At 42.9% G+C, this 17,844-nt stretch overlaps 2 protein-coding genes across 3 annotated transcripts in view; both read left to right on the top strand.

The window, feature by feature from the left end:
• The window catches only part of LOC131685919 (uncharacterized), an 80,068-nt gene that overhangs the window by 30,085 nt on the left and 32,139 nt on the right, over nucleotides 1-17,844 (top strand). For both annotated transcript variants that reach the window (XM_058969952.1, XM_058969951.1), the window contains exons 2-4: nucleotides 6,599-6,943; nucleotides 7,444-7,736; nucleotides 7,806-7,855. In XM_058969952.1, the coding sequence (XP_058825935.1) occupies nucleotides 6,610-6,943; nucleotides 7,444-7,736; nucleotides 7,806-7,855 (677 nt within the window). In that variant the 5' untranslated portion in view covers nucleotides 6,599-6,609. The remainder of the gene's footprint in view (nucleotides 1-6,598; nucleotides 6,944-7,443; nucleotides 7,737-7,805; nucleotides 7,856-17,844) is intronic.
• LOC131686136 (3'(2'),5'-bisphosphate nucleotidase 1-like) lies at nucleotides 11,340-16,328 on the top strand. The gene is made up of 3 exons (XM_058970305.1): nucleotides 11,340-11,351; nucleotides 15,532-15,582; nucleotides 15,639-16,328. The coding sequence occupies exons 1-3, from the start codon at nucleotides 11,340-11,342 to the stop codon at nucleotides 16,326-16,328; spliced, it is 753 nt and encodes a 250-aa protein (XP_058826288.1).

The raw sequence follows: 17,844 nt of genomic DNA, 5'->3' as shown, positions 1-17,844 counted from the left end.
CTGGATTTCTTGGAGATCCGGAGCCGGTAGTGTAATGTCTTCCGCGCGTGCTCCCAGGTGCGTTACCGTGCCATCCTCGTCGTCTGCTGCATCGCCGTTCAGGTGTTCTTCGTAGTGCTGCCGCCACCTCTGGATCACCTCACACTGGTCCGTGAGAAGATTCCCGTTTGTATCTCTGCACATGTCGGCCTGTGGTACGTGGCCCCTGCGCGAGCGGTTCAACTTCTCGTTGAATTTCCGTGTGTCTTTAGCGCGGTACAGCTGCTCCATTGCTTCGCGATCTCGGTCTTCCTGCTGGCGCTTTTTGGTCCGGAAAACCGAGTTCTGCCTGTTCCGTGCCTGTTTATATCGCGCCTCGTTCGCCCTCGTGCGGTGTTGCAGCATTCTCGCCCATGCTGCATTCTTCTCTTCGACTAACTGCTCGCATTCGCCGTCGTACCAGTCGCTACTTCGGTCCAGGCCAACCGTACCTAGTGCAGTGGCTGCGGTGCTACCTATGACGGATCGGATATCTCTCCAGCCATCTTCAAGGGCAACTGCGCCTAGCTGCTCTTCCGTTGGTAGTGCCACTTCCAACTGCTGCGCGTATTCTTGAGCCACTCTGCCATCTTGTAGCCGCTCGATGTTTAGCCGCGGCGAGCTATGCACTGTCGAAAGTTTTGAGCGCAAGCATACTGCAACCAGGTGGTGGTCCGAATCTATATTCGCACTGCGATAAGTGCGGACGTTTGTGATGTCCGAGAAGAATCTACCGTCGATTAGAACGTGGTCGATTTGATTTTTTGTTACTTGGTCCGGTGATCTCGAGGTGACTTTGTGGATATCTTTGCGAGGGAAGAAGGTGCTTCGGATTACCATTCCACGGGAGGCTGCGAAGTTCACATATCGTTGGCCGTTGTCATTTGATACGGAATGCAGGCTGTTAGGCCCGATCACCGGTCTGTACATTGCCTCCCTTCCTACCTGTGCGTTCATGTCGCCGATGACAATTTTCACGTCTCGCAGAGGGCAACCGTCGTATGTCTGCTCCAGCTGCATGTAGGACGCTTCTTTCTCGTCGTCGGGTCTCCCTTCGTGTGGGCAGTGCACGTTGATGATGCTGTAGTTGAAGAAACGGCCTTTGATCCTCAACTTGCACATCCTTGCGTTGATCGGCTGCCACCCGATCACACGTTGGCGCATCTTGCCCAGCACTATGAAGCCGGTTCCCAGCTCGTTGGTTGTGCCACAGCTCTGGTAGAAGGTAGCCGCTCGATGCCCGCTTTTCCACACCTTCTGTCCCGTCCAGCAACGTTCCTGCAGCGCCTCGATATCGAAGTTGCAGGGGTGTAGCTCGTCGTAGATTATCCTGTCACATCCCGCGAAGCCGAGCGATCTGCAGTTCCATGTTCCGAGTTTCCAATCGTGATCCTTTATTCGTCGCCTGGGTCATTGCCGATTGTTCTGGGTCGTATTTTCTTCTGTATTGTTCGTTATGTGGGTTTTTTAAGGGGCGGCTTATAGGGCCTACGCCAACCACCTGTCTCGCCGGTGGGCCATCGTGCCAGGACTGCTTAAGGTCCCACCTGGGCACCAGGACAGGTTTACACCTTCCGAAGAAGGGTAACCCCCCCTTCCCTGCCAGCATATGACCAAAGTTCCCACCGGGGTTGGTTACCCGATCTTCACTAAGATTACTCGTATCCCAGTCGACGCCACGAGGAGGCCAGGGCTAGGAGTTACTGGGCAGGAAGCTAAGGACCGCAAGTGGGATCTATTTTATGCCTTCAGGTACAAGAGGCTTACGCACTGCCCAGTCATTGCCGACCAATCCACAAATTCCAAGCGATTTGAAAATATTAAAAAAAAATTAATTTGAGGTACACCGAAATGCTGTAGGGCCAAATATTATATTTGCAAAAACGTATCACTATGAAAATATATACAGGAGTCCCTTTTCTTATCCCTTTTCCACTGATCAACTGTTTATGCAATTCGAAAAACAAAGATCACCTCCAAATTGCTAGTACACTGAAGTCGTTTTACGCGTTTTTTTCACGCGGATTTTTAAATCCGCGCGATTTCTTTAGGGCAATTTTAAGAAACCGCGTAAATTTTTCGTTTTCGACCTCTCGGTCGAGACACAAGTGCTTTGTTTCCAGTCCGTGCAGTGTATAGCGACAAAGAATAGTGCTAATCGACGTTCAAGGTTATCTTGCCAGTTCGGTTCGGTTCTCAGTCTTTTGTTCGCGTGTGAGAATTAAGCGCAATTCAGACGATACATCAGCTTCCGCCAACGTCAACGAAACGTCACCGTTCCACCAGGATAAGTTAAATACTTTTCTCTTGCGTCCGTTCACACATGCCGTACGTCAAAACGTTCCGTGCCGTTGATGTTGTGTGTGAATGCCTCCATTTAACTGCATGTAACTTATCCTGACGGAACGGTGACGTTCCGTTGACGTTGGCGGAAGCTGATGTATCGTCTGAATCGTCCTTTAAACAATGGCGGTGCGTCGTTGGACACCAGTTTAAAGATAAATGGTTTTTATCTTTCGTATCACATTTATTGCTTTCTTCCGTCTGCGCGGGCGCTGACCCCGTGCGTTGACGTTGTCGATGGTTCCCTCTCCAGATGGTCAAATGTAGGTTGAATCGGGCTCAACCTCTAAGGCTCCCCCCCCCGATCCAAATGCTACCCAGAACTCTCAACTGGTCCATTTGTGGTCTTCTTTCGGCCCAAGACTAAATCGCTGAATCTTCTTCAGATTTCTAAAGACCTAACGAAACGGTTTAGGCTGTGACCGAAATTTCGTAGGTCCGCTCAGACAAGATAAGGGTGTTGCTAGCCAACTCAAAGCAGACTAACGATATGGCTTGCTGTGAGCACTTTAGGCGGGATTATAACGTGTATATTCCAGCTGTAAAGGTACAGTTTGAAGGCGTCGTCACCGATGAGAGTTTGACGTGCTGTAGTACGTGGTTGGCCGTTTTAAAGACCGCTTACTTCAGCCGGTGAAAATACTTGAGTGCAGTATTCAGTATTAGTAGCGGAGGATGGTAAGAAAATATACCCCCAATCAAACTCTTATCGGGTGACCTTCACTGGAACTGCCTTACCGGACTACATCCTCTTGCACAAGGTCCGATTACCTGTCCGTCTGTTTGTACCGCGGGTCATGAATTGCACTAAGTGTAAACAATTGAGTCACCCAGCCACCCATTGCACCATTAAGGCCCGCTGTGGAAAATACGAGGAGAATCATCTAGATGATTCGTGCAGTGAGAAAGCCGGAAAGTGTCCTTACTGTACGGAGAGATTACATAACATCTCGGCATGTCCCGCGTACAAGCTACGCGGAGATAAACTGAGTTATGCTGCCGCTGTATCCGACAACATCAAATCTATTCAAGAGAAAGAGTGCAGCTTTTTGGCTGGCTTGATTCTCGACAGCGCGAATCAAGCTCTGACTAAGCCAGTACCCGGCGCGGACATACAATAACGTTTTCCTAATCCTTGGTGGGACAAAGAGTGCTCAGACGTGTACGCGGAGAAGGCCGCCGCGTATAAAACCTTCCGAGACGACGGGTAACCCGCTAGCTATCGACAGTACGCGACGTTGGAAACGCGAATGAAGAGTTTTGTGAAAGCCAAGAAACGTGGTTACTGGCGCCGGTTCGTTGACGGACTAACGAGAGAAACATCGATGAGCACTCTTTGGGGCACGGCCCGGCGTTTGCCAAACCGAAACAGTACTAACGATAGCGCGGAATATTCAAACCGTTGAATATTCGATGTCGCCAAGAAGGTTTGTCCGGATTCCGCCTCGGCACAGAAGATCTACCCCCTCACGATAACGCGAACGAAACACCTTTTTCGATGGTGGAGCTCTCACTTGCTCTCTTATCGTGTATCATCTTGTTGAAGAATCTGCCACACTCTGCCAAGAGATGCTCGTTGAACTTTGTTAACTAGTTTCTTGAGAATAACATTGTCCCACACGATTGGAGACAAGTGAAGATCATCGCCATCCAAAAACCAGGAAAACCAGCCTCCGATCACAATTCGTATCGACCGATTACAATACTGGAAGTTGTTCGAGAAAATGATCCTATCCCGCCTCGACAATTGGGTCAAAGCAAATGGTTTACTGTCAGATACACAATTTCGCTTTCGCAAAGGCAAAGGGACGAACGATTGTATTGCGTTGCTCTCAACTGAAATTCAAAGGGCCTATGCTAGCAAAGAGCAGATGGCATCAGTGTTCTTCGGTATTCAGGGGGTTTTTGATTCAGTTTCTATCAACATTCTTTCAGAGAAACTACACCAGCATGTCATGTCTAAGCCCTCTGTTATACAATTTCTATGTCATCGACATTGATGAATGTCTTGACAATTCCTGCACATTAAGGTAACTTAAGGTTCTCTAGCTGAAAAATCGATTTTAGGAACTCTTATATCGATGCGATGCGATATCTTAAACCCGGAGGTGATTGAAAATTTCGAAAGGCTTGTCGAGCTCAATTCTCAGACCCGTTTCATGTCATCTTCCGTTAACACCTACTCTTTTTCATTTCGTTGAATCGTACGTTGTCTTGAAATTCACAACCATGATTGGCGTGCTTTCTGTCCTCATCATGTTAATTGTTTTGTGGAACTTCTGTGCGTCGTTCATGGCAAGGATACACTCCACCTCGGTTAGTACCTTTTTTGGAATCAACGTTTCTTACGTCGATGAAAGTTTTTCTCGGCTGCCCTCAGCTCACCATATCGTTCCGTATTCTAACGTGTAGCCACTGCAAGCATACGGCTTCTTGCCTGGTTTTCTCGTTCGTCTCTCTCAGCATTGAATCAGTTATTCCGCTGGTTACCACGTGTGCCACCGGACACTTCTGTGCCTCTGGATCTGCCGTCAGGCTGCGTTCAGGATATCTCTCAGGATTTCGCGCGTATTTCTGAACAACACCTGTAAATAGCGGGTTAACCACTACTTTGGTTCTTATTGGTTTGCCCAGCGGACCCTATTTAACAGGTGCTTCTATCAGAATTTCAGATTTTCCCGGATATCACCGCAGTGATCTTCCCACCTTTGTCCTCTCTGCTTCGTTCTCCTTGACGATTAGCTGTAGAGGAGAGCTTGACTCGTTTGACTTATCCTCTACAGCGAGAGCGGTCGGTGATTCGACCGGGGTTGCGAAAACACTCCCTTACGTCTGGTTTATCCCTTAATGGCGAATCGACACCGCTTTTACGTGTGCCCGAACCACGGATCGGTACTTTTCGACGGATTTAACTGGCCGTTGCACGCGCGCACTTCACTTCACTGGACAATAGTCTCGGAAAATTGTCTCGAAAAGGATTTACTAGGACCCGTATTTTGGCAAAAGAAGAGTGATGACCTACCTGAAAAATATTACTGTTATTACTGTTCAGTAATGACATTACTAGCCGCTCGTGTATGGGTTCCTAATCAGTCTCGTTATCTCACTCCTGAAACCTGTTTGGCTAGACAGTCTTGTGTAAATCTTGCACATCATCAGAAAATGTCCAGAATCGACGTTCAGTCCTCTGAAGATCATGGCATCAATGGCATCAGAACAATGTCGATCTCTATCAAGACATGGTCAATTTGTGAGCAAGTATAACCATTCAGGTGTTTCCCGGCGTACTTCTGAATATTCCTTCGTGTCTTTGGCTGTAAGCTATCAAAATTGGTTAGCCTTAGGCTAGGCAGTTGGTTGTTATATGAATTCTCTCCATTCTAATAAAAGGATGAAAGAATTCTTTCCTCTCGACCTGAGCATTTCTGCCCGGATGATGATATTTACGTTATGTTTTGTGCACTCACCGTTCTAGATCAATATGAGAAAAGGGCGGAAGTCCAAGTGAGAGTCTCTTTTTTTTGTTACTCTCTCTTGCGTCAATAACTCGGCAGCTTCTACGTTTGCTCCTCAACTCTTAGCGTAATATGCTAGATGACATCAGAGTCTTTCAATATTTATTGAAACAATGTTGGAAAGTTTTATGTTGACGCAATAATAATCGAAGGAGAAAGTAAACACAGAGAGACTTTCATTTGGACCTCCGCCCTTTTCACATGTTGGTCTAGCGTTGATCTTGTGTAATCTCTCATAGAACTCAAATCATCTCAATAGCTGCATATCAATCACTACACAGTCCACCCCATGTTTTGCCTTCTACTGGAGTTGTTGTGGCACTAGCAAGCTACCCGTAGCCAGTTTGAACCAGAATGAATAAAAATCATAAAAAAGTGACAAATTTTCCTTCTTTTAAACATGAGCAGTTCGTTTGATCAATAAATCTCTCCAAGCCATTCCCCCGAGTGTTCGGTTTATTTAAACATGTTTTCATATATTCTATACATTTTTTATGACAACTTCATGTCAAACGGATTTATGCCATACAGCATTATGCCAAATTACTAATATAAGAAAGGGTATCCCGTTCCTAATAATTATAATTGAAACAATTGATGATCAATATTCCTTTTTTTCAATTAGCTCACGTTACCTGCCCATAATCGCAAGTCAGAATAGACGCAAATAAAAACTTCTTTACCGCTACTAATACAGACCATTCTTTTCGCTTCTCTTGCAGTTTCCTGAAAAATGCCCCCACCGCCACCGCCGCCGGGGCCTCCGCCACCACCGGGGCCACCGCCCCCGCCGGCGATGAAAGTAGGTGGCGGAATGCCGTCGGCCGATGGACGAAACGCACTGCTGCAGTCCATCCAGAAGGGCGCCAAGCTGAAGAAAACGGTCACGGTGGATAAAAGTGCACCGATGATCCAGGGTAAGGTGGCGGCCCCGGTAGCTAACAATCATCGTGGACCAGCGCCTTCGGCAGGCGACACCAACGGCGCAGTAGGAGGAGGCCCTAAGTTGGGCGGAATCTTCGAAGGTCTTTCATCGATGCCGAAACTCAAACCGGTCGGCAGTAGAGGTGAGTCACATTCGACGTAGGTGTATACAGAGGAGTTGTGTGCTGCTTGCGGCCCACTAGTTCAAACCCATGTGGTTACTTCCGCTTTAGGGCTGTGCCAATGATTGCTTTTATATGTGTCATAAAATGATTAACCTTCCAATAATGCGTGATTCAATAATTGGTTTTCCACCTACTAAGCGATCAAACAAAAATGTGTTGTAATGTATGTCAACACTTCTTCAATATCAGTACGGAACATACAATGATTGCGTTTCCAAAGGAAAACTTAGAATGAACCATGCGAGCTCGCACACCCTTCAAATGGTTTCTGACTCACGCGGCGCACCGAACCACTATTTTATGATTATAGTAAAAACGTAACTGGCGCTTGCCTGCAAGTATACCTACATAAGCGCTTGGGGCTGACTGGTGGGTCGGTGAACACATGTCTGTGTGGCATTTTGCCGAGAGCTGATAAGTGAAGAGTGATTACGTATTTTCCTTCTCCCCCTCGACAGGAGCACAATCAACAGCAGGAACAACTAGCAATAAGTCACCATCGCCGGAGAATACGATTAAAAACAACAACCGGTTAGGTGGTGGGGTGAGTGGAGGCGGAGCAGTTGACTTTGCCGATGAGCTGGCGGCCAAATTGACGCTCAAGAAGCAGAAACATAGTAACAATAGTATCAACAGTAGTAGCCACAATGCCATCATCAACCACAACAACAACAGCCACCATGTGCCGGTGACGGAAAATAATCTGCGGACAAATCGAGGACCCCCACCGCAGCCCCCGGTGCAGCTGAAGGTAAGGCTTGTATTCTTTTGCGATAATCCGCTTGGTTGTGTGACACTTTATTCGATTTTTTTCTTTTAGAATGCCAATGATTCACCCCAGGGGAAGTCGAGTTATTCCAGTCAAAAAAGGTATGTTCGATTTACCAGAACAATAATATATACATTAGGTTGGTGCTTTCTGTAGGTTCCTATCGGTGCAATGTTTGTGACGTAGTTTTGCAATGTTGATTTCCGATCTGGATTGGTTCGTAGAGATACGTTCGAATGGTTGGTCTGTCTGTAGCAGTAGAATATTTGTCAGCTATTAGTTTATCAATAAAATCGCTACGACTGCAGTTACAAATCATTAAGAATAGAATTAGGTTTAATGGATGTTAAGAATTTCAAAGAAAGATTGCATTTTTTTCGAATGCTCATGACGAAAGGATCGAGTTTATTTATTACCAATGTCCTACTCATAATCAAACTTTATCAGAAACATGTGATTGACGATGATTAGCAAACGATCACTACCGTTGGGATCGTGGAATATCTTCTAGGTGCAAGCTAACCTGTGCGTAGTCGAGTAAAGTAATCATTTTTTACTTTGACTGATGAGTTATACAGGGGTTATTGAGACTGTGCTTTTAAAAGCATCGCAAGCACCGAAGGCTTCGAAGATCTAGTCCATATTGTCAGCAGTTCAATTTCTGGTTGAATCTGGTTGTAAATTGAGGATTGTAGGGTTTTTGCCTTTCTTCAATAGTGCTAAGAACTCTAACGTGGATTTTAAATTTCAAAATCCGAGGGGCAATTTTGTTTTGCCGGGAATTTCTTAGGTCATTTAAGTTTAAGGAAGTTTAAATTTTTTTGCATATATTCTTTCTACCACACTTCCTTTAAATCAAATTAATCTTCAATCACTTTTTGGATTGCATGAAAGGTTTGCGTTTCTAATGATCCAAAATAATTGGATCAGGAGGTGTTTTGAAATTCACCCTCTTTTGGTATAAAAACAACATTATTGGTTTTGTATCAATTTAAGACGGTTTGAGACGCCGTAATCTAGTCAAAACATGTCGGGTCTTCGTAAGACTTCAAGAATGACAAAAATCACTTTTGGAGGTTTGAAGTCGTCAAAATTCAGGGCTGGATGTGTGCATTAGAGGAAGATGCTTCTGTGGCTCATGAAGTCTGGAGAATGACGGCCCAAGATTTGAATTTCTAAATGATTTGGAATCCGAATTGTTGAGCCGAGATGACCATTATGGTACTTAAGCATAAGCATAAGAGATCGCCCGTAGTTGCTACTTCGTTATTGACCAGAACCAAATTAGGTTGCAAAATGTTCATTGGAACAACATGCTTGGGAATAACATGATGAGCCACATTGTACAATCTATTCTGATCCCTGCATGCTGATCAATACCGACGCCGGCTACGTCCGAATGCAGATCTTCTGGGAAAGGAAGGAATGTTAGTCCGATACATGTTGCTACTAGAGACCGAGGAATCCTCTGCATCTCCACATGTATCACGGGAAGGGGAGAATTGTTAGTAAATGTGTCAATAGCGTTATCATGTAATAATTGCTCTGGGCAGCCGGCTGCCGAGAATTTGGGAAATTTATCATTTGTTGTATTAATACGATTAGCAAAATGAGCACCTTGAACTCCGGATAGCTGGCTATAAGGAGCATTGCTTATATTTTTTAATAATATTTAATCACGCGACGAATTTGTTCGTAGTTTCTATCGTGTCGGTGCTGATTTTACCCAGCGATCGTTTGAATAAAATGCGGAATCTTATACAGAACGTTCATCAGACTCTTCCATAGGTGTCGCGGAGTTAGTGGTTTGGAAGGGAATAGGGTCTAGGATTCGCTCCAAGCAAGCGATCCGACCAGCAAAGCACTAGGTAGTAGTTTGGTTAGTCTTCGAGAACACGATCGCTCGCAAAAGATCTTGTTTAGTTTTTGGTTCTTTCCAAACTCGGGGCAGCCGGCCACCGAGAGTATCTCACGTTTACCAAACAAAAGCAATTCCAACCCCACACAGCCGACCGTGGGAGTATTGCCTAGAAAAGCTAATCTTATCTGCGTAATGGGCCGGATCACTATTTATTGCGACATTATTTAGACTAATTTTGCTACTCCTTCTCTACGATATATTTGTGGGTTGCGAACTACCGAGTGATAACACGTTATACAGACAAAGAGTTATGATAGCTCGAGATATTATAAATCAACGAAAGTATTTCCTATTTTCCTTATTGGATTGTTTGTGAAATACACGTATACGAACGATTATATCGAACATTGAAGGGAAATACAGAGGATCGTTAACCAGATGCACGGGCCTGTTACCAATAACGGAACTTGAAATTAGATTCACCAAAACAGATGCGGCGAACCTTCAGTACGCATCGACCCGTGATCATCGACACCAGTCAAATCAAAGTCCCATTGGAGCCAACCCCCGAACAACAATTCGTCTTTACGGTATTGTCTTCCCGGCTAGATCCGCTCGCACCCCCTCACTCTGCCACCACCGGCAGAAGGCCAACAGCACCCAGTCGTCGCCTGTCCAAGAACCAAATGTCATCAATAGACTCAGACTCGCGTGGGGGCATGAGATAGAATTGAACGCTAACCAATGAACATGACAGAAAAACACTTATTCTTCGTGCGGACATAACTGAAGGTAATTGCCAACCGGTCCCCGATCCCTCTCGCGAATTGTCAATTCTCAAACATTATACATGATTGAAGTCATCATTCCACTCAAATAAGGCCATGTGTTTTCCCTAAGCACATTGAATGCTCTGTGGATCAGTTCCTCCGTTGGTAAAACAAACCCCAAACAAACATAGAAATTAGTTTGCTCAGTCCAAAGAAAAGTTGGCCGATTGGCGGATACGTGTTTCCCTTACAGTGCCATCACATCAACGAACGGCCAAAATTTACATGCGACAAAATATGTGCAATCCCGAATATAAAAGAATCAAAACCTCTACTCATTTGCAAAAAAATAAGAAAGCAAAAAAAAACAGTTGAATATCCAAGGAGGCTCATTTTCAAAGATAGCACCAACGATGAAATACCCAATAAAAAATGGGTGACAAGAGACGCGGACGAAATTGGCTGAGCACCGATCGGCTGGTGCTATTTTTCGGCTGATGAATTTTGGGGCGACACCTGGTAGTCGCTAGTCGCTGGTGAAACACCAATTATTTGAATATGCCAAATTTTCTTAACGCCCTATTTTTTCACTTTTCGGATCGAATTTTATTTTCTGAAAAACCATTTTTCACTATTTTTAGAATGTACACTGTGTTTCTAGACGTTTTCTGTGCACTTTTACTGTCCTTGCATCGGGAATCGACGGCCCGTAATGCGAGGAAAAGATTTTTTTTCATTAGCCGAAATTAGATTTTCACAAACTGTCACCACTCGCGTCAGTCGAAAAATGCTTTTATAACCCACTTCACTTTGTATTATCGTCAAATTGCACCGTTATTCACACTTTCGATAACCGGAAGACAGTAAACTGTGCCGTAAATGATTAAAATTAACCGACGCGAAGCGAGCTCTTCGAGAGTCAACCGCTCGCGACGAAGATACCCACTCCCCGAGATGACCATTATGGTACTTGTCCATTAACTGATCGCACCTGGCTAACTAACTTTGCCACATCCGCAGATCGCTAACCAAACAAAACATTTTTTGATGCATTTCGATTACTCCTACCATACACTCTCAGAAACGGCTAGCGTTAGAGATAGCGAGGTAGTGTTGAGTAAATTTGGTGAAAGTTATTCAAAAAGAGTGTCTTCTTATCCCCTTCATGTGCTCGCAGTAAGCAAACCATCGGTGGTCAGACTATAGATTTGCCTGTTTCCATGTCACGCGAATGAACATATAAGTAGTTAACCAGTAAGCACGATTGCTTGATTCAGATTAAACAAAACTGCGACCATTAATCTTCGTGATTCTGTAAATCTACATCTACCGCTTTGTCAGGTCGATTGTAATACAATACTTTTTCTACGCTTTTTTTCTATGGGCCGGAAGTAAATTACAAACGGATTAGCTGATCCATCCCATTAAGGATTCGAAAATTGGTCGGGCTTTGAGGTAGAGGACTCGACGGCTTGCACTCACCGGCCAATTCCTTTTGGGTGGTCATGTATTGGAACGGTATCAAAGGACAAGTGAATTCTTTAACGATGACGAGAGAAGAGGGAATAAAAGGAAGCATTAAAGAGGTCACCAAATCATCCATCTCTATACCCCTATCGGATTGAGTGTCGGAGTATTTGAAATATTTTGAATCTATACGGACACATTTAATGTTTTATTAGGCTGTCCGCGCGTGAGGCAACAGGACACATTCCACAAAAACATAAACATTGTGGGTGTTTCCGTATGTGAATAGCTGGAACAAAATCATGCCCTATTGCTTCGTTTGCGAACAGCTTAAAACTAACTTGTGGTGATTAGATATGAGCCAAGATCCATCCCCTAATCCAAGGTTTGGTTGATAACTTCGACATAAAAGAGTATAGTCAACGAATAAGACGCCAGGGTTACCACATTCACAGATTTTTCACTTGTGTTCCAGATTTCGTTAAGAATTATAGGTCACAGGTTCTTTTTCACAAATGCAGATTTTTAACCTTCCGGCAGTCGCGCTAGTGAACTGAGTGCACGCTGCTCTGAAAACCTAGCGAAATCGTCTTAGAGAAGCTGTGGTTTCTTGTTCAGTGAGCCATTTGCGCGACTTCCGGAGGGTTAACGTTTTGAAAATTTCAGATTTTAAAATTGTTTGTAATTATATTTGTTTTTTTTTTTTTTAAATCCAGTTGGGACACTATCGTACGAAAAACTTTTGTAATTTTGGACCACTCTAGTTTCTCTCGTTAACGCCCGCAAACTGATGCTTTTAATTTAAAAAAAGAACAATGGGAGAGTAACATCAGAGACATATCCGAAATGAAGTAGAATACACTTAAGTTGTTTCCTTTTAACTTGTGCCGTAAATTGTCATCCACGGTGACATTAAAATTGTACGTTTTTAAAGACCATGTAATTTAATTCGCAAATGAGTTTTAATGTATCAGAACTATGGACTCATTTCAGGACTGGAGACTATATGAGCGACCGAAAATAAAAGTCGCAGGGATAGAACAAGCTTTGCAAAACCCGTTTCAAACATATTAGAATATAAAAATCGGAAATAAACTTCAAGTATAAAAATTGGACAGAAAATTGGAAATCTTTCAGCATAAAAATCGCTTAAAAAGTTCTCACGTGTAAAACTCGGCAAGGATGAACCAGTATAAAAATCGTTAAAAATAAACGCGTAGGAGCATCCGTATATCTTGATGTTCAAGATTAAAAGTCGGCTAAAAAAACTACTTTGTAAGTATCGGATAAATTTTTTTCCGGTTTTTTACTGAAGGTTTTTTTACCCCACTCTTTCAAAGGAATGTCCCAGTCCGATTTTTATGCTTGAAGTTTATATCTGGTTTTTATATTCTAATATATTTGAAACGGGTTTTACGAAGCAAATTCTGTCCTTGAGACTTTTACTTTCGGTCGCTCATATAGTCTTCAGTAAAAACATGCTACGTCTCGCTATAGCTCACTCTCATGCTCACAAATGTTACAATTCGATACAATCAAAAATTTAAAACCATGAATGCAGCTTTTTACGTAAAACAATGACGATCATAATCGTCCTGTTTGTAATATGTTAATTGCCCCTATTTTGACAATAGTCGTTTGTCATCTGCCTAGTAAAAAAAGTTGTTTTACGTTGGTCCAATGCGTTTGGATGTTTGTTCCACAAACGTCAAACATTCCTAACTGGATGTTGCTGTCACGTTGGCGTAAGCAATAATTGCGTTGCGTTGCGTTGCGAAGCACGGTGCTATTCGTAGATTGCATACTAACGATTATCATGTTGCCTATAGGTAGTTCAACTCATCTTGCTTGTGAGATAAATGATCGGGAATGAACTTTATCTCTAATGAGTTCAGTAAACCAATAGCATGAGAATCGTTATTGCCGGCCACGACCATCTTCACCGATACTTAGGATAGGGTAGGAAATGTTGATGTAATACCTACTTAAGGAAGGCCCCCGACTCAGCGACGCTTCCATAGGTATTACGGAGTTGGATTGAAGGACAGGTACAGGTCTAGGATTCGCCACAAGCAGGCAATGCGACCACAAAATGAATATGTTTTATGCGGTGGGATGGTTAATCTTCGAGTACACGTATACACAGAGCAAAAAGATATTTAGTTATGATTTTTCTTGTATTTAAACTCTGGATAGCCGGCCATCGAGAGTGATTTAGTTTTTCCCCAAACTACAGCAATTTGAACTCCAAACAGCCGGCCGTAGGAGTATTGCTAAAAGCGCAAGCTAGTCTGATATCAATATTCGTTTGAGAATTGTTTAGTAGGAACAAAACTCAAGAGTATTTTTAATATGCACTTTCATTGCTGTTTCTCTACTAACGATTGAATAAAATGCCAACTCTTATGCGATCAATGTTTGCGCGAATTATTATGCTGACTGAACTACACTTTGAGCGGTATAAAATAAGCACTACCCAAGTACCCAAAACAAACCGAGTTTGTACGTCGGACATACAATCAACTACGCACGCATATAGTTTTTACGCTAATAGATTTTTTTAATTTTTTTTTCGTGTCATGACAGCGTTTTTGCACATAACATGTTAATCTTCTAGATTTGGGGTTATATGCACTTGTTTCCGCGCGCGATTCAGGTGTTTATTGCAATTCGACGGTCTGACACATATCTTGGTAAGAGAAATAAATCTCAGCTTCAGATGCCTACGGCGGAATATGGCCAAAATTCGACAAAAAAGAAAAAAAATATCTACAAAGCATATGTTATGTGGCGTCATACTCGATTCATACAACTCTGATCGAAGTAAAATTCAAATTTGCCCAGTCATATCTGAGAAAAGTGAGTGACATTATTTCTTACAATTGAACACCGCATCATCTTTAATAGAAACCCTGTGCATATAACTGTCGGCGTGTAGAAATGGGAGTATATAACAAAGGTCGTCGAATTCTCGCCAGACGCTGTAAACAACTTAATCGGTGTGCATGAAATGGAACAATTCTCGACTAACATATGATTAGGGCCTTAAAGCCAAATTCATCTTTTTCGTTTTATTGCATTAATAGCATCCTTATTCTTCATTCTTTAAGCTATTGTGAGTCTATAATCGAAAAAATTCATCAAAATGATGTTATTATAATTTACAGTAAACGGCGCACAATCCATATTAAGCGAGTGGTTTTCACGCCCTTTGTTTCAGTTTACGGCTTAGCTGCATTAAGTGCTTGAATTGGCATTCCGGACCTTTAATTTTTGTTCTTATATAATCTTGTGAGTTATTTTAGGAGGATTTTATTATTGTGTAGACTTTATTGATGTCGATTTCCAACAAAAGAATTATCCTATCAAATGTAAAATATGTGAAATCCTAGGTGAAATCTGCGCTAGTTCTTTTTTTCCTATTTTTGTAAATAATTGTTATTGTCTGATTCTTCAAACAATAATGGACTTCTTGCATCACTATTATCTTTATAAATAACCTGTGCAACATTTCTAACAAAAAAACAGTAAAACCAAGTAAAACTTTGTTATAAATATTGAATGGCTTAAACGTGCTTACGTTATATTTCAAAGTCAGTCAAGGGCTCAAATTAACGGCTGTAAAACCAAAACAAAGCAAACATGTGAAGTAAACAGCGCAAAGCAAAGGACTTGAAAGCCAAATAAAAAAATTTGTTTTGATTTGGCTTTCAAGTCCTTTGCTTTAAAGGTAGGTTGTGGTTAAATTTAGACTCGTTACATGTCCTTATTGCATAAAAATTTTAGGTTCCGGACGATTGGATTATTCCAGACGTCAACACAGAATTTCTGGGACGTAACTCTTGCCCGGAAGCATTGAAGCAGGTGAAGGAAACTGATCTGGTTATTTGGGTGGATCCACTGGACGGAACGGGCGAGTATACGCAGGGTTTTCTGGAAGGAGTTACGGTGCTCATTGGCATAGCGGTCAATGATCGAGCCGTGGGAGGTGTAATTCATCAGCCCTATTTTAAGGCCGATACGGGTGAGCTGGGTCGGACAATTTGGGGAGTACAAGGAATTGGTACCGGTAGATTTACACCCAAACGCCCTCCAACCGATCGGTTCATAGTGACCACAACTAGATCCCATTCCACTGCAGTAGTTCAAGCTGCTTTAGATGCTTTATCGCCGGACGGTATTCTTAAAGTCGGTGGAGCTGGGTATAAAGTGTTACAGCTCCTGGAAGGAAATGCTCATGCACATGTTTTCGCGAGTGCTGGTTGCAAAAAGTGGGATACCTGCGCTCCGGAGGCAGTACTCGAGGCTCAAGGTGGAACGTTGACAGACATTCTGGGAAGGCATTATCGCTACGGGAAGGATGTACGATTTCCGAATGCTTGTGGCGTACTAGGATCTGCCAGTGGCATTGCTCACAAAGACATACTAGCCAAGTTGCCGGACAGTGTGAAACAAGCGATGAACAAAACAGAATAGATGACTTGTTCTAATAAAACCTTAATTAACCGTTCTAAAACACCTACATTTATTGACATCATTAAATAGATACCAGTTCCGGAATCCCATAACAAATTGGCAATTATTTACAGTTTAGATTTAGGTTTCTGAAGCAGCGCCCTAAGGTCTCCTTAGAATTTTACCACTCAAATTTTTCGGAATTTCTGCTATGAATCGAACACCTCCATGCAGTCTCTTAGCCGGTGAGGTTCTATCCGCAACGTATTTTTTTAATTCTTCTTCACTGACTGAAACATCATCCTGTTTAACGACAAAAGCGAGCGGAAGCTCACCAGCTTCTTCGTCTGGCAGACCAATCACAGCTGCATCTTTCACCTTCGCATTAGTCAACAAAATTGCTTCTATTTCGGCGGGTGGTACCTGGAAAGCTTTGTACTTAATCAGTTCCTTCAAACGATCTACAACATAGAACTCCAGATCCTCGTCATAGTATCCAATATCGCTGGTGTGCAGCCAGCCGTCCTTGTCAATCGTTTCTTGAGTTGCTTTATCGTTCCCGATATAGTCCTTCATGATTTAAAGCAAAGCTCTCCGTGCTGGTTCGGTCCCAAGGCTTTTCCGGTCTCCGTATCAATTACCTTGGCTAGAATATCGTTGGCTTAACCATATCATCTCTTCGGTCCACTCATCACGAAATTCTTCCCGAATCTGTCGAATATCCGGGAAAAGCTTCAAACGCTCGGTTTATTTTGCCGGCACAGTGTTCTGCACAAGCAAAGTACAAAATCAAGCAAACTTATTGAAAAGGACCTATGTGCAAATGAGAGCCTCTCTTTGTTTACTTTCTCTTCCGCTAATAACACGGTCGCATTTGCGTTTGCTGCTTAACTCTTTGCATAATATGCTAGTCGAAATCATGCTCTTCCAGTATGTACTGGAATATTATTGGAAAGATTAATGGTAAAGCCGTGATAATCGAAAGAGAAAGTAAACAAAGAGAGGCTCTCTTTTGCACATAGGTCCATTTCAAAAAGTACGCGAGAAATGATATGGGACCTGGTTTGTACGTGTTACCACCACAGAACAGTGAATCAGGCAGTAAAACCGCATTTGACCATACGAAAGCAATGGAGCACCAGGGACAAAGCATGACCGTTTCGATCGTTGAATCCTTCAAAGATTCAGATCATCGTCCAGAATATCATTCAAATCCGGGGTACATTAAGGAAAATGATACTGATAGCGACTCAGAAACCAAAGAGAACGTAACGGTTGAAGGATTGACTGAGCAAGCACTTTCGGAGTATTTCGAACCATTTATCAGACTTCGATGCTCCCATTAACTTCGATATGGATATGGAATTTCATGAAGAAGAAATTAATGTAACCCTTTATTTTGTTTTTATTTTGGCGAGTGTGATCCTCTCATATGATTGTTTGTGTATATGCTGACAACAAACATAAAAATGCAACGTCTATTATTTTACATAAAATACAACAGTATTATATAAAAGGCTTAAACGTGCTTACCTTA

Source organism: Topomyia yanbarensis, chromosome 2 (genome assembly GCF_030247195.1).
Source record: "Topomyia yanbarensis strain Yona2022 chromosome 2, ASM3024719v1, whole genome shotgun sequence".
NCBI lineage: Eukaryota > Metazoa > Arthropoda > Insecta > Diptera > Culicidae > Topomyia > Topomyia yanbarensis.
Note: the sequence above shows the minus strand (reverse complement) of the source record. Positions and strands in the feature narration are given on the sequence as shown.